At 46.0% G+C, this 24,552-nt stretch overlaps 1 protein-coding gene across 2 annotated transcripts in view; it reads right to left on the bottom strand.

Moving 5' to 3' along the window:
• Window positions 1-10,035: 10,035 nt before the first annotated feature.
• The window catches only part of EGFLAM (EGF like, fibronectin type III and laminin G domains), a 193,417-nt gene continuing 178,900 nt past the window's right edge, over window positions 10,036-24,552 (bottom strand). Inside the window, exons 20-23 of one of the 2 annotated variants that reach the window (XM_058308035.2) lie at window positions 23,683-23,826; window positions 17,954-18,037; window positions 11,934-12,037; window positions 10,036-11,218 (exon numbers count right to left, since the gene is read on the bottom strand). In XM_058308035.2, the coding sequence (XP_058164018.1) occupies window positions 11,064-11,218; window positions 11,934-12,037; window positions 17,954-18,037; window positions 23,683-23,826 (487 nt within the window). In that variant the 3' untranslated portion in view covers window positions 10,036-11,063. Of the gene's footprint in view, window positions 11,219-11,933; window positions 12,038-17,953; window positions 18,038-23,063; window positions 23,321-23,682; window positions 23,827-24,552 lie in introns of those variants that run through there. The other variant, XM_058308041.2, reaches the window with a different exon arrangement.

The following is a 24,552-nucleotide window of genomic DNA, read 5'->3' as shown; positions in this document are numbered from 1 at the left end:
GAGGAGGAAACTGGCCAGGCAGTGGTCAGCGATAGGTGGAATGTTCCAGGGATTGGGCCCTCAGAGTTACTCTTTTTTATGATCCTGCAAGATCAGTTAAATGGATTCCCTCAAAAGAGTATATTGTTAGGTTAGGACACGTATTTTTGAAATCACATACTCAATCATTGTTGGTCATCAACCCATAGGAATATTTGCTAATCCACTGAAAGAAAACTTGAAAGAGTTCTGAGACAGATTCTTCTTCCAGCTGACCTGAGGGTAATATTTGGAAGCTTCCTCTTAATGGTAGAAAGGAAGAAGACCTGCTTTTTTTATAACTGTGCATTCCCACTTGATCATAGGGATCCTCTGGTAACTTCATGTTTTAACAGGTATTTCATAATTGCTATTTCTGCACACTTGGTTGGCTTGATGTAGAGGTATAACTGTGGTTGAGGAAGTATGATGATTATGTTCTTCCAGGCTAAAGAAATCCTGAAGTTCCTCTCTACCCTACCCTCCCTTTCTTTGTTTCCTCTTCCTGTCTTGATTCTACCAGGTGATGCCCAGTGCTAGAGCTCACTGAATCAGAGCAACCGGCACCCCAGTGAACCGTTCCCCCTCAGTACTCTTCTGCTGTCTTCCAACCGTGGGCACTGTCTCATCCAGAAAGAGAAAGAAAAAGTGCTTTGGTTTGTACGGAGCTTCGCAGTACATAAGTCACTCATAGCAGATGGAGGAGGTAGGAAAGGCAAGTAAGATTCTGCCCATTGAATGGATGGGGAGACTGAGGCTCAAAGACTGTTCCCAGGTCATTCAATTCATAAGTGATAAAACGGGTTCGAAGGCAACTTTCTGGATTCCAATTTTAGGGCTCTTCCTCCTCTAATGCTCCACCCCACCATCTATTCCCCAAAAGCACAGATATTGGTTTCCCAGTACATTCATAGAATCATACCTGTACATTGCCCATTGCTGTATAATGGACTCCCTGATGCATTGCCAGAATCATAGGATGATCCAACTCCTCTTTATTATATAAGGAAATTAAAGTAGGTATGGTTAAGTGCCTTGTCACACAGCCCATCAGTGTGTGACTCCTAGCCCAGACTTTTACCACCCCAGTAGGCTGCCTTTCTTCCATATATTTCTCTAATGAAGCATAACTGGAAACTAAAGAACAGGGCAGAGTGGGAACTAACTATAACCACTGGCACTTTTAGTTGCAAATGATAGGTACTCAATTTACATTAACTAAAGTGAAAAGGGACATTTGTTGACTCATGTAATCTAACCATAGCCAGGGCAAGGATGGAATTGGCCTCAGGACAACTGGATCCAAGGACTTAAACCCCAGTTTTTTGCTTTCTCTTTCTCCCTTAAACACACACACACACACACACACACACACCCTCTTCTCTAAATACAAAACTTTCTTCTCTCACCCCAGTTGTCCCCAAGTAGTGGGATCATGGGACTAGGTTCCTCTAAGCTTCTAGCCTTATTATTAGAGAGGAGGGGAAGCCCTTTCTTGCCAGCAACTAGTGAGGGCTGTAATTGGCCTGGCTTGTATCATATGCCCATCCCTGACCCAATCAGGTAACCAGGGCAAAAGTTTGATTCAATGGCCACTTTCATAAGAGCCACGTATTTAGAGTTGGAAGAGGCCCAGGCCCCTAAAAGAAGAGGGGTGATATGAGTAGACAAAACAATACATATTCAAAACAGGTTAATGGGAGAAAAATTGGAAAGTAGATAAAAAGAAAAAAAAATCACACAATCTTATTGTGTAGTGTTAATTAGTTTTAACACTTTACTTTTTGTCCTTTAGGACATTTCTCCTATATAAATGTAGATGTGTGTGTATATGTATTATTCATATGTATATAGGTCTGTGTATATAGGCATATATGTATGTATGTGTAATATATGTATATAGATATGTATGCTTATATAGTTTAAAAGGATATAGTATATACTCTTTTGGAACTTGATTCTTTTATTTAACATGACTTGAACACCTTTTTATATTAATAGAATTTGTCTATGGTATTAGTCTTCCCTAGATATATAAAATTCCAATATGTGGATGAATTATTTAACCAGTTCTATATTCTGGACATTCATATTTTTTCATATTTTCACTAAATAGTGGATCATTTTGAAAGTCAAGCAATGACATTTGACTTTGATTTATTTGGGACTAAAGAGCAACACTTGAGCTTCTTGCTAGGTACTTCTGGCACATTATATCCTAGCACTTGCAAATCCACTTTCAGAGACCATAAACGTGGTCTTTTACCATCAATTAACTAATGAAGAATTTGACCCCATGCAGAGCTGTACTGTTTACCTGCAGTTTCCTCTAAGACAGTGGGGGTGGCCAGCAGGAGCTTGGAGAAACAGCTGCTTGGGGCTGATGCTAAGGAGCCACTGGAAAAGGCAGATGCCAGCCTCAGTTTCCTCAGTCCTCAGGGCACCCACACCATCAGATTACCGTTATTCTGAGTCCCTAGTCATTTGTAAAGGGTCCCTGGACCCAAGAGAAACAGAGTTTACTAGACCTATAACTAAGGATTTTGAAATATCTTTATGCTCTCCAGGAATTACGCCCACTGTATCATGACCCTTATGCTTGACTCATTGTTTAGGGAAGTAGGGGACCACAGCGCAGTCTTTAGGTGGAGGAGAATGAGACCTGCAGTGTGTTTTCAGAAAATGAACCTGGTTTCTTGTAAAGAATTGTCAGAAGATAGGAGCAACTGGGAGTTAGAGTTGATGAGGGTTGTGCTAGGCAGAATTTTAAGAGGGGCCCCAAGATTCTTGCCCCCTGATGTACCCACCCTGAATGATCCCATCCCCCTGAGGGTGGGTGGGACCTGTGAATATAATGAGTTATCACCTCCCAGAATCAGGTTACTAATTAACTGACTTGGAGTTAATCAGCAGGGAGATGATCCTTGGTGGGTCTGACCTACAGAGGGTCTCCTGCCAACTATGTAAAGAGAATGGCCAATGTGCTTCAAAGAGGACTCCGAGCCTCAAATGAGACCATGGCCCTGGCCGATACCTGGATTTCACTTTGGTGAGACTCTGGACAGAGGATACAGCTAACTTGTAGCCCGACCGCTCACCCACAGAAACTGTGAGATAATACATGTCAGTAGCTTCCAGCTTCTAAGTTTGTGGTCATTTGTTACACAGCATAGAAAACAAGTATGGTTGTAGTGGCACAAAAAGCAAAGGGTATATTTATTTTTAATTTCTCTATTTATTGTTAAAGTGATACATGTCCATTGTAGAAAAATGTGAACAGTCAAATAAGCAAAATAATGAAATACTCAAAACTTGTACCCACTGTCTAAAGAAAACCCAGTCTTAACAGTTTGGTGTATTTCCTTCCAGGCATCTTCTCTTTCCTTTCCGTTATTATAACTGTTAAAATTTAAATAAAAATGAGTTCATACCTTACATACTCAACAGTTGTGTTTGAAGAATAACAGTTCAGTCCCTTCAGTGACTCTCAAGTTCCCTAAGATCAGGAACCCACCCTTCTCCATCTTGAGTTCTCACTGTTACCTCTACAGGGTTGGCAAGTCCTCAATGTTCATGAAATGAACTTGTGTAGGCATGTCCCAGACAGGGTGCTACCACAATGTCTGTGACACCCAGCAAATCATTTTACTCCCCAACTGTCTTTGTTTGCCACAGAGCTGCCAATGCCAAGTACCAGAAATGGGTTGGCTTTTACCATGGGAAATTTATTAGGATAAACGCTTATAGTTACAAGGTTGTGAAACTGTCCAAATCAAGGTACCATCAGAGATGCTTTCTCACCAAAGTCAGCTACTGGTGGCCCTGGTGTTCTCCCATATGGCAAGGCAAGATGGCTGCCAATCTCTGCCAAGGTCCCTTCCTTCCCCTCAAGGCTCACCGTCTCCGGGATCTCAGCTGTGGGAGATCAAACATAGGGCGTGTCTCTTTCCTGGCTTCCTCTCTCAACCTTGGCTGCTCCGCTTTCTCCCTGAGCCCAGCTGTGGGTGAGCAGACATATGGCACATCTCTTCAGCCTGAGCTGCTCTGTGGGCCCAGCCTCATGGGGGCTTTGTGTCTCAGCTTTGGCTGCGGGTGATCCTTAAGTCCTCTCTCATGGTCAAAAATGGCAGCTTCTGTCTCTGTGTGTGTTAGTTTATATAAGACCCAGCAAGACGGAAGAGACCCAACTTGTGTCACTGATGTAGTCCTACCAGAAGTGATCTAATCAAGTGATCTAATCAAGGTCCCTTAACTGAATCTAATCAAAAGGCCCCCATCTTTACAGGCACAGGAATGGGTTACATTAAGAACATAATCTTCTGGGGTCCACAAAAGACAAGCCAGGACATTAACTCTCCATCCCAACAACCCCAAAGCCTCTGAACAAACTCTGAGGGCCTTCAGGCCAGCCAGGGGCAATCGTGTTACAGTGATTACAGTTTCCACTCTTGGCAAACTGTTTTACCTCCCCAGCCCCAGTGTGACCACTGGGCCAGACGCTCTCACAGGCTTCTTTTATTTCTGGTTCTGTGACTGTGGGCAGGGATAATCAGTGGGCAATTTCCCCACTCTCTTGATAGTGCCCCCCATTTCACACCTGCCCTCCCCACAGGGGCCCTTTGAACGAACCCCAAATTTGGCGAGAGCATGGATGTCATCTGCCAAGGCTGGAAGTCACCAGGCATTGGTCCTCAGTCCTCCTAACCCTACACCTCTCTGCTTCCACAGCTCTCTGAATCTGATAGTCCATTTCCACGGCCTCCTCTTTCCTTGGGCCAATTTCCTTACAGGGATTTCCTCAGCTAATCCTTTGGCCTGGTGCCTCTTACTTTTGTTTTTAAATGAGTGTAAATGGCAAATTCCTTGAGCTTCCCTGGCCTGCCTTCTCTGAGACATTCTAACGCAAGACCTCTTATAGCCAAGCATTTGGAGCTGCAGCATGTGGGAGTGGGTTGAAACAGAAATAGGCAAGCATTTCATCAGTACCAGGCTGTCCAAAGAGGGTGCAGCCCCAAACTGATTGGCAGTGGGCAGCCCAGGACCCTGGGGGAGGCCATACCACAGGCCTGGAAATTTCTATGCCTTTGTTTTGAGCAAGAGAGAGACAAAGATAGAAAAGCAGAACCTCATCCCAAATGCTGAGGCAGAATGATCCTCTCATGTCTTTCCAGGAAAGGGCCAGTGCTCCTAGAAGCCATGCACTTTCTAGGACAAAGACTTCTTAGCATGGGCAGGCAGGAAGAAGAGGAGGAGGCAGGGGAGTGTTTTCCCTGCTTCATGCCCAGCTTTTTCAGTTCTTGGCTTGGCCAGGGCTAGGCGGGGTCTCAGAGGAGCACACTGATGCACAGAAATAGTTTGCAACAACTCCCCTGAGTTATGGAGGTTATCTGTGGAAATGAAAGCAAAGGAGAGATGGGTAACGAATCCAACACAGACCTGATTCCCTGTTAGGGGAGCCTGAGTCCCACTCCAATGGAGCAACTCCGGATTCTGCTTTAAGATCTGCTCAACCCGGAGGCCTTGCAATAGATGGGTTGGAAAAAGGCAGACTTGGAGTTATGAAGAGAAACTGACAAGCGGACCCTTAGGAACCGGTCCTTGGCCCAAATCCCTTCTTTTTTTTTTTTTTAATTTTATTTTTTATTGACTTTGTAATAATATTACATTAAAAATATATATGTGAGGTCCCATTCAACCCCACCCCCCCACCCCCCCTCCCCCCCCCCCAACAACACTCGTTCCCATCATCATGACACATCCATTGGATTTGGTAAGTACATCTTTGGGCACCTCTGCACCTCATATACATTGGTTCACATCATGGCCCATACTCTCCTCTATTCCATCAAGTGGGCCCTGTGAGGATTTACAATGTCCGGTGATTACCTCTGAAGCACCATCCAGGGCAGCTCCATGGCCCAAAGACGCCTCCACCTCTCATCTCTTCCTGCCTTTCCCCATACCCTTTGTCCATTATGTCCACTTTTCCCAATCCAATGCCACCTCTTCTATGTGGACATTGGATTGGTTGTGTCCATTGCACCTCTATGTCAAGAGGAGGCTCAGATTCCACTTGGATGCTGGATCCAAATCCCTTCTTCACCCACTTGACTGCAATGCAATGCCTGCTCACCTGAGGGAGCCCCAGAATACTGTTCAATAATCCTAGATGTCTTGATGTCCTTGAGCACACAGCACCTGACTGAAGGTCAGCCCAAGGGATCAAAAAGTTCCACAGTAAGCCCGGTGGTTGTGTCCCCACGGACGGATCACGGGCACATACCTCATCTTTCTGGCCAGCTTCTGTCTTCTCAACTCACATCTGCTCTGACCATCACAGAAGGAGGGTTGTTGTTAAGCTCAAACGTGAACATTCTTTGAACGTGAGGCTGAGGTGCAATTACTCACAGAGCCTACCCCAGAAGCCAGCTCCTGGGGCTGGACTGAATTAGTCATTTCGCCAGCCTGAACATAGCCACCTGTAAGCTGGAACTTCCAAGCGACAGCCTGTCACGTCCCCCCCAAGACCCACCAGCCTCAATGCCTTCAGACCTTGTGCTTGACAGCCTTACAATGGATGAGGCTGGACTGCTTCTATTTCCCTTCTTTGTTTAGCATGTGCTGTATAAATACCCGGTTATGATGCAGTTCAATGACCCACGCTCTCCAGCTTGAGAAACAACTACGTAGGAGTGGGCTGAAGCAGGAAAAAAAAAATCCCTTGTTTTGGATTCTGAGTTTGCACGCTGCCCGCTCTTTCCCCTCCAGTCTACTTCAGGGTGGCCGTCCTGGAGAACTTCCTTCCTGCCTTTGATAATAAGGTAACCCCACACCCTTTAGAAGGGCACCCCAGTACACCCGCCCCCTCCATCTTCAAGGGCAACTACTGTGCGTTCGTGGACTGGGCAGGAGCTGAAAGCAGCGAGCAAGGGAATGGGAAGCAGCTAACGCTTTGCCCAGGCCCCTCTGCGCTGGGAGCTGGAATTCTCTGCCTTTAATTTACAACCCCGCCCCCCCCCCCCCCCCCAGCTGGGCCTCTGCAGGCTGCCCCTTGGCGCTTCCATCCCGGGGAGAAACTGCCTTGTGGGGGGCCGTGTTGACTGCCGAGGAGCTCTGAGAGAAACGTAGGGGGGGGGCCTCCTACTCCCAAGTCTTCCTTTGGGAACTCGCAGTGCTAAAAACAAGCTTTCTGAGAACCATATTTTTCTGGGTTAAAGGTGAAAAATGCAGCATTTCCTCCAAATGGAAAGCGCGCGGCCTGCCAGCTCCGGGCACTTTTCCGAGCTCCTTCCTCCCACTCAGGGAGGAGGCAGCGCCTTGCAGCCCCAGCGGCGAGGAGAGGAGGTGGGCGGTGGAGGAAAGGAAGGAGGGAAGGCGGAAGGAAAGCGCCAGCCGCTCTGAAGTCAGGGCAGCCAGTGTCTGGACCCCAGCAGGCCTGTTGATGTTGGAGCGGGTCTGGAGACTTGTTGGAACCGAACTGGGTTAGGAAATGAGAGGCAAATAAGAGGGCGGGAGCCTGGGCAGCCATTCAGCGCTGCGGGGACGGGCAGGAGCATCTGGGCAGGTCGCTGGCCTCCCCGGCTTCTGGGGCAGGTCGGGGAAAGAGCCAGAGCTCTTTCCTGGAGGAAACGTGGGGATGTGGAAGTCCGTTCTACTAGGAAGAGCCAGCACCTGACCTTCCCTCACCCTGCCCCAGCCACCTTACTTAGAACACAGTAGGAAGTTCTGGGGAAGTGTCTCAGATCCTGACGTGGGACAAAAGCTTTTCAGGCACTTGGCCTCACAATAGCCTTCCTTGGCAGGGCAGGGAAGGCAGGAACCTCTGTGCTCCCTGGTGACTCCCCAAACCTCCCGGGAGCCCAGCGCCCAGCGCCCAGCCAGCCTTCTCCAGCACGCCTCACTGCAGAGGCTCGGCTCAGAGCCATTTGCCCACCCAAACCTCCTCCTCCGAACATCATCAAGGCTGCCAAGGGTCAGGCAGCAGGTGGAAGCACGAAGGGAAGCCAGAGCCCAGAAGACAGGCTGGGGCGAAGCCTGCTCCCAGAGAATAGGGTCCGGCCCAGCTCCACCGCAGCCCCTCCATCGGCACCCCCAGGCCCCGGCAGGCCTGCAGGCAGAGAGGCCTCCACCCGTCCCGCGCTACTTCTTTCCTCAATATGGCACTTGCTGCAGGGGAGCGATTGCATTAAGGGCCTTGATATTTCACCCCTCCCTGTATCCAGCTGCCTTTGTAGTTCCTCTCACCTCAGAAGGGCATCTATTTCTTCATCTCTTGAACCTATAGATTTTGATGAAAAGCATGGAGCGGAAGAGACGTGGCAGTTCTAAACTTAGGCCGTAAAAAGCTTTGTGCTCTTAGCCTCTTCCCTCATCGAGCAAAGCGCATGCTCAGGTTAGCCCGCAGGTCCCAGGAGGCGGAGGATGAGAGACATATGGAGCAGACTCAAGTTACTTCATCATCCCAACCGAAGCCATCCTGGATTAGCCGACCCTGCACAAATGAGTGAGTCCAGTTGGGAGCAGAAGAACCGCCTTGTGAAGCCCAGCCAGGATCAGCAAAATGGCGTAGCTGGCCACTCAAGGCACTTAAGCAGAAAACACTTTTGGCTGTAGGTCACTGAGGCTTTATGGTTGTTTGTTATGCAGCATTATTGTAGCCATGGATAGCAGATACACTTAGAGAAAAACCTGGGGCACCCACAAGGCCAGGCCCAGCTCATCCCAGCTCTCCTGCCTACCTGAGTCCAGGTCTAATCCTCAGCCTTAGGACAGAGTTTTACCTACAGCTACCTGTGCTATAAACTGATCTCACATCTCCTGGTTTTTGTCCACTGAAAGGATAAAAGAGCTTTGTACCTGGCTTGAGAAACACTTCTCTTACCCTGTTCTATTCCAGCCTCTCATGTGGTCAGTTTCTCTTGGTTCCTCCTACCTCTGCTGCTTGCTCACCCACAGAGTTTCTATGGCCCCAAATGCACTGCAATGTCACCCCTCCCCTTTTGGCCCCATCTGCGTCCCACACTTTGGGGAGGTGATGCCAAATCATCTTCCGCTTCAGCACACACTCCCAGTCTCCATCCTCGGGTCACTGCACTTTTCTCTGGATAACACTTGCATGGAACAATAACTCATTTACGATACAACTCTCCTGGCTTTAGCTCAGCTGGATATTTTGCTAAAATCACAATGATTTTCTTGGTTGGAGGCAGTAAATTCAAAGTGTGCTATAAAGGCAACTCCATTATATCTTGGGAAGTTGTGGCCCCAGCAGTGTCCAAGTTGAAGTGAGGGTGGTTGGGAGATGGCAGAAGCCACTTTCTACCATGTGGCTTTTCTCCAAACTGCTTTCACGATGTGACGTGTAGGAGAAGATGAAATTATTGTTATTGTTTTTGTTATTATTACGATTATTTCTCTCGCAGAAAGGATCCTGGTCATTAAAGGTTCCTAATGACAGGAGGCAGAAGTTTGAGTTTCCAGGTGAACCACTCTAGTTTATTTATTCATCTTTTCTGAATCCTTCATGTGTCTAAAACCATGTTTTGCATGAAGCTGAAAAAAGTCTTTGCTGAATGAATGTTGCATAAACAAGAGTAGAGTCTTGACTGGGACTAAATATAGGCTCTTGTGTGACTGAGTCATATTTCCCTCCTCTTTTAGGGGCAGTGTTCATCTCACCTTTCCCTTGGCAAGTCAGGCCATGGGGACTTGCCAGTGTGCCAGCTGTCTCCAGAATCACATGCGTGACTAGCAAAGGGGCATAACTGATGGCTCAGAAGGAAGTTCTACTTCTCTGGTTCTACCCCTTGCTTGGTCCAGGCTGAGGGCATCCCCCCAACCCTTTGCTTGGTCCAGGCTGAGGGCATCCCCCCAACACTGTCTTAGAAGACACTGATGGCGTTAATGATAAGCAATGAGGCCTCTCCAGGATCAGTAACACCTCTAGGAATGACTGAATGAATGAATGCTTACATGGAATGAATGGATGCACTGAATTAAGGAATGAATGACAGAGAGTTCTAGCTTTTCTCATCTTTATTCAAGTTTACTATAGATGTTTCTTTCTCTCTTAAAACAAAAATGACAGTGACCCACCTCAGTGGCACATGTTCCTTTTAATCTGCTTATTTTGAAAAGCTTCATATTCATTCTCTGGAGCCATCAACGTTTACTGAAAAGAATGGTCAGTCCCCCCAGTTGCCCACCCCAAGTTACCTATCCCACTCCACTGACACCACAAATGGCCCAACCAACAATTCTCCTTTGGGAGCAAGTTTTTAGGAAAGTGTGCAAAGAATTCAGAGTCGTCCACTCAAACTTCCAAAAGTATACTCTGTGGACAGTCTGCAGCTATAAAAATATACACATACAAAAGTACAGCTACAAAATCATGGTGCCCATTTCCTTAGTTTGCATTATAAAATGTAGGGATTTAGCACTGAAGGGGAACTTTGGGTGGTAGCATTATCATTCTGAGTCTATGTTTAGTCTCCCCCTCCCCTTATTTTTATGGAATAGTCAGAGCACATTGAGCCAGACAGTGAGGAGCTGAGGGATTAATCAGAACAATTCGTGGGCCAAGGTGGAAAATTCAAAGTTGAAGGTCACACAGTCATTCTGCTGTCAGTAAGCGCGTCATGAGTCAGGAAAGGAGAGAAGTATTTTAATACCGCCCTTTGGATTTCTTTGTCTTTTTTTTTTTTTAACGTACCATGAATCACAACACAGTCACAGAACTACAGCAGACAGGCTCTGGAATTTGCACTGAAGTGTGATCTCTGGCAGCCACCACACATTCAATGGACAAAGTCCGACGCTTCCTACACAGAGTATTCCATTTGGTTTGGTTCAAAGAGTATCAGCAGGAAAGGCCACACAGGGACCCCTATCTTAGTTCCCAGTTTCTCATCAGGATGTACTTTCTCCTATGATGAGGGGAAACACACCTGGTCCCTGGGCCTCTGTGTGTGGCATCAGGCAGGGTCTCAGGGCCCCAGAGATTCTCAGGGTAGAAGGCTCTGCCCCTTGGGCAAGGCCAGTTGGTGTTACTTGGCTCCACATGTGTTGATGTTTTTCCCATCCACAGCATCTTCCACGAGGGATATGTGATAATCAGTGGACAGGGTGAAATGAGAGATACAACCCACGAGGCCTCTCATGTATTGCCTGTTAGTGTGCAGAGCAATTTCCTTCATTCCACCTGCCAGGAAGTAAGAGAGAGATAGTGTGAGCCAAAGAGGAGGGTGTCAGGGCAGAGGGTAAGGGTTTCTCCTTATGGCACTTGAGTATCTACTCAAGATGTCCTTTGGCTAATACACAACCATAAGATATAAATACACATATCACGGACAACTTCTGGCCCAATCTACCATCTCTAAAACCAAATAGTATCTAGTAAATCTTAAAATGTTGTATAAAGTCAATAAAATATAGTTTGTAGACAGAAGTGATGCCAACTTACATCAGCAGAAATACACAGATGTTTTAAATGATGTTGAATGCTTTAAATTCACTTGTAGAAAATAATCATATGGCCTTTCAATAGAGATATGTTTTCATTTTTATGCATCTGCCCTAGTGCATTATTTACAGGAATACCACTCGATCTAAATTCGAGAGGGGCTTGAAAGACAGATCCTCCTTCCTCAGTTAGCAAGAATTCTTGAGGCTATATTTAGCAGGCTCCTGTTCTATAAAAAAGAAAAGCACGTTTTTCCTGGTGGGTCAGTCCAAAGCACAAAATCATCTAAGTGAGTCTTTCTTCCTGCCTTCAGCCATGAGTCAGAAGTTCAGAGAGTGGAAGAAGCTTCCTGATTTCAAGGCATTTATCTGATCCAGTGAAATGCATAGCTTCAGGGAGCCCCAGCATGACAAATGGACAGGGTGTCACTGAGATTTAGTCAAAGGTCACTTACCCACATACAGAGGTCCATTGATGTTGAGCTGTCTCATCATGCCAGGTGATTTACCCGTTCTGGCCCCATAGTCATCCACAGTTATCTTTCCTGATTGGCCATCCCTGTAAAAGACATCATCACTTTTTTAGAGCTTCATTCAATCTTTATTCATTTAATAAAAAAGTGTTGAAATACCTAATATGTGCCAGGTACTGTGCTAAAGGATGGAGTTACTAAGAAAAAAAAAACGGCCCTGCCTTTAAAGGGGTTTACGTATTACTGAGAAAGAGAGAGAGAAAAAAATCAAATAGCTAATTATAACACAGCATCATCACTGCTATAATAGAAGAATATACTAGGGTGCTAGAGAATCGTATTGGAGGGACAACATCTGTGACAGTTTGAATTTGGTGAATCCCCCCAAAAGATTGTTTTTTAAATAATCCATTCCTGTGGGTGAAAGTTCCTTTGATTGCATTAGATTCTGTCAAGGGACCTTGATTAGATAAATTGATTAGGTCACATCTGATTGGACCATGTCAAGTGAGGCTGACCCATGTTAGGTCTCGGCCTTCTTGCTGGGTCTTATATAAACTGAGAACTAAGAGAAAAAGGAGGCACAAAGAAAGGAAGCTGCTATTTTAATCCTGCCATGTGAAAGAGAGGACTGCAGGAAGACAGAGAAGCCCTGAGAGGCTGAGGAAGGTCCTGGAGTGTAGAATCAGCTAAGCACAGAGTCACAGAAAGAGGCCACCAAGGGGCTGGGCCCACAGAACAGCTCAAGGCTGAAGAGATGAACCATATGCCTGATTGCCCACAGCTGGACTCAGGAAGAAAGCAAGCAGCTGAGGCTGAGAGAGGAGGCCCAGAAGGGGACAAGCCATATGTGTGATCACCCACAGCTGGGCTCCAAGAGATGGTGAGCCAGGAGGGGAAGGTAGGGACCTTGGCAGAGATCAGCCACCATCTTGCCTTGCCATGTGGCAGGATGCCAAGATCACTAGTAGCTGGCTTTGGTGAGAAAGTATCTCTGACAGTGCCCTGATTTGGACATTCTGCAGCCTCAGAACTGTAAGATATTCCCCTAATAATATTCCCAGTGTTAAGTCAAGGTATTTCTGGTACTTTCCATCAGCAGCCCTGGGGCAAACTAAGACAACATCTAGCATAGACCAGGGAGGGGGCAGTTATTGGAGAGAGGGTCAGGGAACGCTTCCTTGAGTAGGTTCTGTCCAAAATGAGTTTTGAGGGCTGGGTGAGTCAGGTGAAAGAAAAGAAGAAGGCTAATATAGGAAGAGGAAAACAGCTTGAGCAAAAAGGGGAAAGAGAAGTAGGACAGTCTAGACCAGGGGTTCTCCACCTCTTTTGTTCCATGGATCCCTTTGCCAGTCAGGTGAAAACCAGACTCCTTACTAAGTCCACACTATACTGTGTATTACTTAATAAATATATCACACCCACACCAATACATCCCCATGAGAATAATGCTTTTATGAATTTCAATTCAAGCTCACAGACCCCTTGTTAAGAACCCCTGGTGTAGACTAAGCAGAGAGACTGGTAGGGGTGAGAGTAGAGTGGTGAAGGATCAAGTCAGAGGCTGATAGTGAAGGGCATCGCAATGAGTCTGGAATTTATCCTGAAGACAAGAGGGAGCCAGTGAAGAATTTTCAAGAAAAGTCAAAGGGAAGAGTGGGGGTGAGAGGGTGAGACTCACTTTTGAAGAAAATCAGTCTAGTTGTAGTATGGAGAGTAGATTATGGAAGATAAATGGGAGAGTGGGGACATGACAGGGGCCTCATTTGGGAAGAAGATGAGGCAGAATGGGAGGTAGTGGAGATGGGGGTAGGGCATGTCAAGGGTGGGCAGAAGAATATTCTCCCGACAATGAGGGATCAAATCCATTTATCTTGGTGGTATATTGATTGCAGGGAGTAAAGAAGTCCATTGGGAGTTTCAAGCTTGGGCAAATTGGTAGGTAGTGATGTCACTCTCCCAGAGGAGGAATATATTTCAACAGGTGGGGTGTAGACGATGTGCTTGGTTTGACACTTACTGAATATGAAGTAGCTGGGGACATTTAAATGGAGAGAGCCAGAAGTTCATCTAATGACTGATGAATACTGAGTATTCATTCACTCACTCACTAACCAATCTATGCATATTTGCTGAGCACCTACTATATTCCAGGCACTGTTTTAATGCTAGTAATGGAAGAAACTATAGCACTGATGTGGAGAAAGTGGCCATAGTAATTGCTGAGGACAGGGAGAGGGAAGAAGAGAGGTAATGTGGGGACATTTTTGGGACTTGGAGTTGTCCTAAATGATATTGCAGGGACAGATGCTGGACATTATATATCCTGCCATAACCCACTGAATGTACTGGGGGAGAGTGTCAACTACAATGTAAACTATTGTCCATGGGTGCAGCAGTGCTCCAAAATATATTCACCAAATGCAATGAATGTGCCACAATGATGAAAGAGATTGTTGATGTGGGAGGAGTGAGGTAAGGGGAGGTGAGGGGATATATGGGAAACTTTTATATTTTTTGAATGTAACATTTAAAAAAAATTAATAAAGAGATTGTAGAACAACAACAAAGACAACAACAACAACAACAAAATATATATATATACACACAGTCCTTAACTATAAGTACCCTATGGTCTAGTTGAAGACACAGACAAGTAAACAAGCCATAATAGTAAATGCTACTATAGTAGGAAAGATGCAATGAGAGGAGAGAGTAAGGGCACTGAATTCAGACAGCTAGGGTCTATGGCAGTGACACTGGAACCAGGTCTTGAAATAGAACAAAAGTTTTTTGATCCTTCCTTCCAGTTAAGCATTGATCTGAGGCTGTAGTGTAGAGTTCAGGGAACATGACCTGGGCATGGGAAGGGGCAGGGCAAGCTTGAATTTCCAGGTAGAGCTGAAAGGGAACATGGCATTTGTTGCAGGAGCAGCAAAGATGAGGCAGAGAGGTCAGCAGTATCCTGATCCTGAAAGGGCCTTGTGAACTGTATTGAGAAGTTTGATGTTTTCAGAGCACAATGGGAAGCCAACGAAGCAATTTGAAGGGGGTGGGGAAGGAGGAGGGTAGGTATAGGAATACTCTAGAGGAGGGTAAAGAATGGCTTAGAAGTTTCTAAAAGACCTACACAGCTTAGAAGTGATTCAGGGTAAGGCCAACGAACCGGAGAGTAGGTGTTGCAACTTTGCTGATGGTCAGGGCCCAGCTGGCACAGGGACAGTCCAGAGATTCAAGTCTCCTGAGCATACACCAACCCCAGCGACAACCACAGGTTCACGGATTAGAGTGGGCTTACTGGTATTCTACTACAGAACTATTGTGACTCTAGCAATGGAAGAAATTGTATCATTGATGTGGAAGACAGTAGCTACGAGAGTTGCTGAGGGCAGGGAGAGGGAAGAAGAGGCATGATATGGGGGCATTTTCGTGACTTGGAGCTGTCCTGAATGATATTGCAGAGACAGATGCAGGACATTATATCCTGCCATAACCCATTGAACTGCCATAACCCATAGACTGGGGAGAGTGTAAACTACAATGTAAATATATGCAGGGTAGAAGTGCTCCAAATATATTCATCAATTGCAGTGCATGTGCCACACTGATGAAAGAGGTTGTTGATGTGGCAGGAGTGGGGAGGGAGTGGAGTAAATGGGAACCTTTTATATTTTTTAATGTAACATTTTGTATGATCTATGTATCTTTTAAAAAAAAGACAATAAAAAATAAATTAAGGGAAGCGGACTTGGCCCAATGGATAGGGTGTCTGCCTACTGTATGGGAGGTCCACGGTTCAAACCCCAGGCCTCCTTGACCTGTGTGGAGCTGGCCCATGTGCAGTGCTGATGTGCGCAAGGAGTGCTGTGCCACGCAGGGTGTCCCCTATGCGCACAAGGAGTGTGCCCTGTAAGGAGAGCTGCCCAGCGCGAAAGAAAGTGCAGCCTGCCCAGGAATGGTGCCACACACACAGAGAGCTGACACAGCAAGATGACGCAACAAAAAGAAACACAGATTCCCGGTGCTGCTGATGAGGACAGAAGCAGTCACAGAAGAACACACAGTGAATGGACACAGACAGCAGACAACTGGGGGAGGCGGAAAGGGAGAGAAATAAATAACACCTGCAAGATCAGAATTACCCAGACCAAGGCACTATACAAAGAAGGGCTCCCCTTGGAGATTTCCTCCACATTGATTCTCCTATCTATAACCCTGCAGCCTACTGCCAAAAACTAAGGTATCCACCCAACCCTTCTTGCCTTATTTGATATCCATGGTCTTGACCCAGTTCCTGCTTAGACCTTTTCTACCATCCCTTCTAGGCCAGTCTGCTCCTCTGGAATACAACTCACACTATGGGCTTGAATCCTCCCACGTATCAGCTCCTGGTCTCAGCTCCTTCTGTTCAGTCCTTATTATAACCTAAGACTCTCTAGGAGAGATATCAATGATGATAGTAATAAAAGCTAATCCTCCTACATCATCTTCATGGCGCCAAGCTTAGTGCTCTGACATCCGAAGATCTTCTAGTGGAGCATTCCACTGCTGTATCCCTCCAAAACATCTAAAATCTTAGGGCTGGGTGGGCTACATCAGAGAATGGGAAGGAAAGGGGTTTGATGTAGTATTATAATCTTGGCTCCACCAATAACCAGTTGTGTAGTCTTGGGCAAGTCACTTGGCACCTCAGTTTTTTTTAGAGTTTAGGATGTGCCTGGAGTCCCCATCAATGTGTATCTTTATGTACAAAATCAAACCATAGAACAATTCTGAAGGTTTAAAAGTCCTTCCACAATGAGTAGTCTACTAACTGCTCCACCCAAGGGCACTGAAGACAGGGTGGGTATGGCAGGCATTAAGTATGGTGTGGAAGTAATAACTCAAGAGTTTAATTTCCCTCAGTATGCTTCTGAGCAAGCCCTTGTAAAGACGGATAAGAGAGAAATATGGAACTTAGAACTACATATTCTGGAGCATCTTTGGGTTGGATTGGGTTGGATTGGGTTGGACTCTGGTCATGTTAACTCATATTCTAGAACATATTTGCAACCAAGCCTTAAGTGTTCATTATGGGCAGATGTTTCCTTCTCAACAAATCAGAATTATGGCTTGTAAAAATTACTACCAGTCTCAATGGCTTTCTTGGTCCCCAGGTGCTTGGTGGTCACACATCTGCCTATGTATCCTCACACATCTTCTGGGATATCAAAGGCAGACCCTGAAGCTAGGGAAGTGTGGTCCAGCAAGGCTAACCCCACCAGTGCCTATATGTGAGCTGGGTAGGGAATTGCCAGATGCCCTGACCATGGTGAGCGCCATGTTCTCCAGGATTCACTCATGACCTCACCCACTGACTTCCCCTGAAAGAGCTAGTGTACGTCCTCAGGGAACCTGAACCACAGCTGCTGTTCAGCTTACCTTCTTCTGGGAACGTCAGCTGGCAGCACCAGCATTTCCTTATACACCTATGTTTGGGACTGCTATTTAGACTTGTAAAATATATAGTTTAGGAATATGGACAGAGGTAGTAATACTATAAATAAGAGCAAAGGAATAAGTAACACAAAAGTCAGTATATTGATGACCTCTTGGGGAGGGTATGGAATTGGGGCAGCGTACATAGCTTCTAAGAGTTAGGTAACGTTAATGTCAAAAAAAAAAAAAAAGTGGGCAATGGCCCACACAATGAGATTTGAAGCCTTCCTCAAGGTCTACATGGCCTGAAATTTCATCTCACTAGACGGCGAGGCCCTCGTCCAATTTAGCCATTGAAGGTCACTGTTCAGTGAAGGTCTGGGGCTCCATTCTTTCTGGCCTGTCAGTGCCAGTGGAGGGTACAGGTGGGAATTGGTAGCAAAATGCCTTGAAAGCCCTCGAACAAGAGTCCTAGGATGCCAGGCAAGGTTGGGGAAGCAAGAAATTGGACTGAAAGGGAATTGGAAATGCCAGCCCACCTTTGCTTGGCTACGGCTCTGCTTCACAGCGTGGTAGGTACTCACCTAACAGCCTTGACTCGGTGCCACCGGCCATCATTGAAGGAGCCGTTCACCATGATGGATGCCACGCCACTGCCCAGGTTATAGCTAAAGGCATCAGAGGAGAACAAAACAGAGAACAGAATAAAACTCTAAAGCACAGGGAGACACCTATTCACAAAGAATTGGCCATGCAAAAGTTCTTTGGAGCTCAGAATGCAGTTTCCTTAACATAAAACTAACAAACAAACAAAAAATGTTACCAAAGGGGTAGGTTTCCATGCTAGTCCATAAGTGATTTTTTTTTTTTAAGATTTATTTATTTAATTCCCCTCCCCCGGTTGTCTGTTTTCTGTGTCTTTTGCTGCGTCTTGTTTCTTTGTCCACTTCTGTTGTCGTCAGCGGCACGGGAAGTGTGGGCGGCGCCATTCCTCGGCAGGCTGCTCCCTCCTTCGCGCTGGGCGGCTCTCCTTATGGGTGCACTCCTTGCGCGTGGGGCTCCCCTACACGGGGGGTACCCCTGCGCGGCCGGCACTCCTTGCGCGCATCAGCACTGCGCATGGGCCAGCTCCACACGGGTCAAGGAGGCCCGGGGCTTGAACCGCGGACCTCCCATGTGGTAGACGGACGCCCTAACCACTGGGCCAAAGTCCGTTTCCCCATAAGTGATTTTTTAAAACCCTAGGTACTATGCATCGGTACTACAGAATCAGAAACAAGAAGGCCTTTATCATTTTTAATGTGTTTTCATGTTGTTGTTTTGTGTTTTTTAAAAACATTACATTGCATTGAGCCCTAAAGTGCTTGTGGAATTTGCCTGAAATTCCCAAACTAACGTAGTAGAATAAGAACTTGAACTTGGTGTCTGACCTACCCCCCCATTTTACTTTGATATCAGACCCATCCAGTAGCTTTCTATTTCAATTCCCAGATACCCCGATAACCTAGAACTATCAAAGCACATGGATCTGTTGGTTGCCAGAGAGAAATACCCCTATTAATCCAGTGTTCATTCGATTATTATAATTTAATTCAATTCAACAAATATTTAGTGAGTGAGTCCTCTGTGCTGGGCACTGGGCCAGCTGCCTGAACCTCCCCTTGATAATATAATAAAAACCTATGTAATCAAGCTTTTGAAGGAAAATGTGTTCCAACGGGGAAAATTCCCTCCTCATGTTATGAGAGGAGGTGTCTCTCCTTTATTTCGTTGCCCAAGATACAGAATGTTAAGAGGAAAACTGGATTCTTGCTGAGTATCTGCATGCACTCCCTCTGAGAAAGGAGCAAAACTAGAAAGCCCTTGGTTTTCCCAAGGGAAAGCACCAGAAGCCATTTATTTAATAATGGAGACACAGGGAAGCTTAGAGCCTGTGGATGGTCACACAGCCCCTTGACATTTAAGCCAAGAATAGAATTTGGGTGACTTGACAAACCATGGGACAAAGCTGCCACTCTGACCCTGAAAAATTCACTGTTTTATAGTGATTTTTCCCACATCAAGTGCCTCCTTGTGTGAAGCAGCCTGGAGGTGGAATTTTCAGATTTCATTACTTGGTGGCCAAGTGCTTGTTGAAGAAATGAATGAATACGAGGCACGGCTGCAAAGCTGGTTGGCAGAAACTCAAGCTGAATTACTAATCTATGGCTTTTATGAGATTTTTTAAAAAAATGACTACGGTTTTGTTTTTTTATTTTTGTTTTTTTCTTTCCCTATGGTAGAAAGAGCCTGAACACTTTGACTGACCTGACTCAATTCCCAGGCTTGACAGCACACTAGCTCTGTGATGTCGGGCAATATGCTTCATCTCTCTGAGCTTAAGGTTCTTATCCCCACCCCCACCCCCTACAAAATCAGGGTAGTGGAGCCTTCCCTGCAGGACTGTAGTGAAAATGTTAAGTAAAACAATATATGTAAGGAGCACAGCACACAGTGGGAGCCAAATAATTCCACCACTCCAAACATAGACAGCACTTAGTGCAGATGGTATAGGGGGGTTGACAGTACACTCTGAGAAAGTAGCCCTAGGGAGAAAATTTGCCACTACGCGTTCAATGATCAGCCTCTCCTGGAAGAGTAACCGCATGTGAGTGTGAACCAACAGGCTGTAAGTATGGAACCAAAGAAGTCAGGAACACGCAGATCCCAGAATCAAGGTGACCTGGGTGTAACCTCAGGGAGGCTGGACCGGAACCTGATAGCAATCCAGGGACTGGAAACCTCAGTTGGGCGAGATCCTGCCTGCACAAAGGACAGGCTTTCTTTTGCCAGTTCTCCAGCCTGATAACAATCCAGTGGGCGCAGAGGGCCAGATGTGTTCAAGGAGTCCACCATGAACCGAGCAGATGGGAACCCAGTCCTCACACTGTGGCCGGGCCAACTCAGAGGCCAAAGCCCCACTCACGTGGCTTCAGACCCTCCAAATGACCTGGTTCTCACCTGGAATAGGGTCATAATAACTGCCCATGAATAGTGGCTCCCTTCACTGGGAGAGGATAGAAGGGGACTTTCTTGCAAACTAGAAGAGCTCTATGTCCTGTTCTCACTCGTTACACAGGTATTCACATATCTTAAAAGTTATTGAGTTGCGCATTTAGCATTTATACACTTGATATAAGTTAAGTATCACAATTAAAAAAAAAAAAAAGCAAAAACAAATGAACGAATGCATGTCTGTTTCTACAGCCAGGCCTTGCAGACCTGGTTAGCCTGTGTCAGTTACCCTGAACTTGGCCTGCCCTTGGCCCGTGAGGGCGAGCACCATGGTGCACCACACAGCAACTGCCCTCAGGTGGGGCCTTTTAGAAACCACTTGGCCACCTTCATGCGGTGACACTTATTTAGTCTTAGCCCCTTTAAACTACAGCACAGGACACTTGACGAAAGTAAAATTTCTTCCCTTCCCCTGTTACATGGAAACATTATCAACATCACATGGGGAGTTAGTGGGAAAGCCTGCCAGTCAAGTGATCATCACAAACCTGCTTGTGAGGTTTTATACCCCACACCTAATCATAACACAAAGCAACACAAAAATAGGAACAAAAAACAGAAACACCGAACTCATTTTAATTGACCATTTTGATTTCCTTTCTTTTACTCAATCTTGTACCAAAGCCATGAATGATCTTTTTTTTTTTTTTGAGTTCCATTGCTCTTTCCTATCCCTGGCAGAAGAGATTTGAGCTCTAAATTAGCAAAGGCACCAGCATTTAGGTGAAGGAATAAAGTCAAGAAAATTGAGAGTGTGTCGATTTTATTTTAGGATTTCAGTTTGCTTTGGACCTGGATCAGACACTAAAATCTCAAGAATGATTTGTCTGTTCCATAAACCATTTCACCCTCTAGGCTCCATTGACATAAGCTCCTTGAGGGCAGGATCCATGTCTTATTACAAAGAATAACAATAATAATAGCAGCCTTCTGCTGACATGCTCAAGCCACTGGCCTCCACTCCAGTTCCACTCCACTGCCAGCCTACCGCGGCGCTTCCAGACATCCACAGCAGGTGAATGCATGCAGAGAAGGAAGCCGCACTGCTGTGAAGGGAGGCAGATGTCTGCCTTGGCCCCAGCTAAGCAAGCTTATCGTTTCCACAGAACACAGCCAGAATTCCAGGCTTAAAGAAAAACACAGTGCTGTGATTTTCAGAAATCCAAGGAAGAAAGGGTAACATAAGGACTAGGACGAGATGGAGCAGAGCACCCAGTGGGTGGGAGAAGGTGGGCTCTTCCTCTGCCTAGTAAGAGAGACAAGGGAGGGGAGGGCAGAGGGAGCCGCAGCAGGGCACCCTCAGCAGATGGAATTTCTGCTCAGCTGGAGCAGATGGTGAATAGGTTCTAGCCAGCCGGCTGTTTAGGGGGGATAGCTGGGACATCCTCCCCCCACTGGCTGAGCTACTGTTTCAGTTCCTTTTTCTGGGCACAATCAAGTACTTGAGGCCTCTGGGAGGTTAACCACAGGAAAACCACAAGAAAATGGCTTCGCGGCAGCCGGCTCGAAACCTGGGTGTGAAGAGCTGGGCGTTTGACCTTTGGGCCAGCGGGGGGAAAAAGGACCGAGATGGTGTGAAGTTGCCTCCTCCCCTGCTCACTAACCTTTATCCTTCAACCACATACATCTCTCAAAAGCCTCCAGCAATCAAAGGATTACATCACTCAATTGGATTAGCTTGCTCTGCTCTTTTAAGGCAAGCAGAATGTTGGACAAGGGACATTTCCTCTCCTTTTCTGCAAATGGAAAAGATTTAGGTTATCCTACTAGGGCTACTGGTAATCCCAGCACATGACTGACGGAAACCCCAGATTTAAGTCTTCATCTTCTCCCTAGTCCTATGGCTCCCCTTTGTCTATTTCAATTCAAATGAATTCCATGTCATTTAGTAGTGAACACTTGCGCCATCGGGGAGAGCAGAGAAGTAAAAGCCAGACAAACTCCTGCCCTCATGGAAGTGACGGTCTAGAGCAGAGGTTCTTAACCACGGGTCCACGGACACCCAAGGGGTCCATGGAAAGATTTCAGGGGATCTGTGAGCTTGAATCAAAAATTCAAAAAAGCATTATTCTTGTGGGGACAAATTGGTGTGGGTATGATATATGTATTAAATAATACACAGTATAATGTTTGCCTGACTGGCAAAGGGGTCCGTGGAACAAAAAAGGTTAAAAACCCCTGGCCTAGAGGCTGAGGAGGCATCCTCAGTTTTTCCCCAGGCACCAGAATCACCTGGAGAAATTATTAGAACATAGATTGCCATTGCTGGGTTCTTCCCCTAAGAAATTTTCTGAGTCAGTAGATCAGGGGTGAGGTTTGAGAATTTGCATTTCTAACAAGTTCCAGGTGCTACTGGTCCAGGCACTGTGATTTGAAAATCACTGCTCTTGAGGAAAAATTTTTAACCTCAATTGAGCTTTTTCGCATTGCACACGCCAGGGCCAGCCCCTTGTGAAACTAGTTTCCACCCATGATGGTGAGGAGAAGTTGTCCAGGTACTTTGTTTAACTACTTCATCCCCACTTATTTGAAAATTTTTAGGATGGTCTAATTTCACTTAAAAGAATTAAAAACTCCCAAGACTTTGTTATCTGTATCACCCAAGAAGTTTGATGTAAATCTCAGTGTTGGATTGATACATTGAGTTCTGAAGCCATGCTTTATTATTCTTTGCAGCAGGGGACTGGAAAACAAATATTCTCCTTCGCAAGGCTACACAGCCAGGAAGGAGCAGCGCAAGAATTTAAAGTCGGTTCTCCTGGACTTCGCATCTCCAAGGAAGCTTCCTGAGCTGAGTGGTTGGGTGACTCCTCTGCTTGGCAGCATCAAAGTCCTCTTTTTACCATCTCCTGATTTGCAAGGAGGATGCATCCAGCAGTAACACTGTAGAACAAGGGCTAACATTCGAGGCTTTTTTAAGTCTCTATTGAAACTACTCAAAGGTGACATAGTAGCAGGCCAGCAATCACAGACAATACGTAAAATGAATAAGGATAGCTGTATTCCAATACATATTTGCTGCTTTACAAAAATAGGCAGAGAGTCAGATTTGGCCCATAGGCCATAGTTTGCCAACTCTTGCATGAGAATTTGGATGCTAAAAAGAAAGACCAGGAGCTCCAAATAAGCCTGGTGCTTCAGACAATAGTCGATTCTAGCAGATGGTGTTCTAGATCCCTTTTGAGCCATTCTGTTTGCTGGTCTACACTATCTGAGAAAAACCGCAAGGTGATGCTGAAGGCAGCTGGCAGGGAGTTACCTGAACACCAGGGCTCCATCCCGAAGGCCCAAGGAAATGAAGTCGCTGTTGGGTCTCAATGGGCTGTCTCCTCTCCAGATCAACAGACCATCCTTTGCAGTTGTCTTAAACCTCATGAATGCATTTGACCTTGATCCTGACATCCTGAAGGAAATACACAAAGAATGCCACCAATTCAGTCAGTTCCCACCAACTTCTGCTTCTGAGTAATCCCAGTTTTCTCTGCCAGCCAAGAGCAACCAGGGGTAAAGATCACCTGATATTGTTGACACTTACTGCCAGGAGCCTAAAAATGGCATCCTCACCACAAATCATGCCACAGTCTCAAAGCCTGACCTGTTCACTCTGTGGCAAGGTTGTCCTCCCCAATGTGGTGAAACCGCACAGCAACCATCCTTAGGGTCAGAGAAGCAGTAATGAGACGGGGCAGAGTCTCAGGCTAGGAAGATGAGTTGAAGGGATAATGGACTCTTAATCTCTGCTACTGAGGACAGTTGGGGAAGGGAGGGATGGAGTGGTCCAGGAGGTTATGAGGAAAGGAGAGGTGCTCAGGCAGGATAGGTCCTAGGCTCTGCAGCCCTGGTGGGAAGAAGAGCACATGTTTATCTGCTCCCATCAATTCTTGGGACCTGCTTAGTACAGAAATTCTTTTTCACTGAAGTGATCAGTGTTTAGTCTGATGGACAGAGGAGAGCAAGCAGGAGGTCCTTGAATCCCAGATGATATAGAGATAAATATAAATTAATATTTATACTAATTTGGCACTATCAGGAAAGTTTCTTTTCCCATTTTCCTATCACCTGTACCATTCCTCTGTTTTCTCCACCTACCTGGGTCTGAGGCTGTAGAGTGCACTCAGTAGTGAACAGT

Source organism: Dasypus novemcinctus, chromosome 2 (genome assembly GCF_030445035.2).
Source record: "Dasypus novemcinctus isolate mDasNov1 chromosome 2, mDasNov1.1.hap2, whole genome shotgun sequence".
Classification (NCBI taxonomy): domain Eukaryota; kingdom Metazoa; phylum Chordata; class Mammalia; order Cingulata; family Dasypodidae; genus Dasypus; species Dasypus novemcinctus.
Note: the sequence above shows the minus strand (reverse complement) of the source record. Positions and strands in the feature narration are given on the sequence as shown.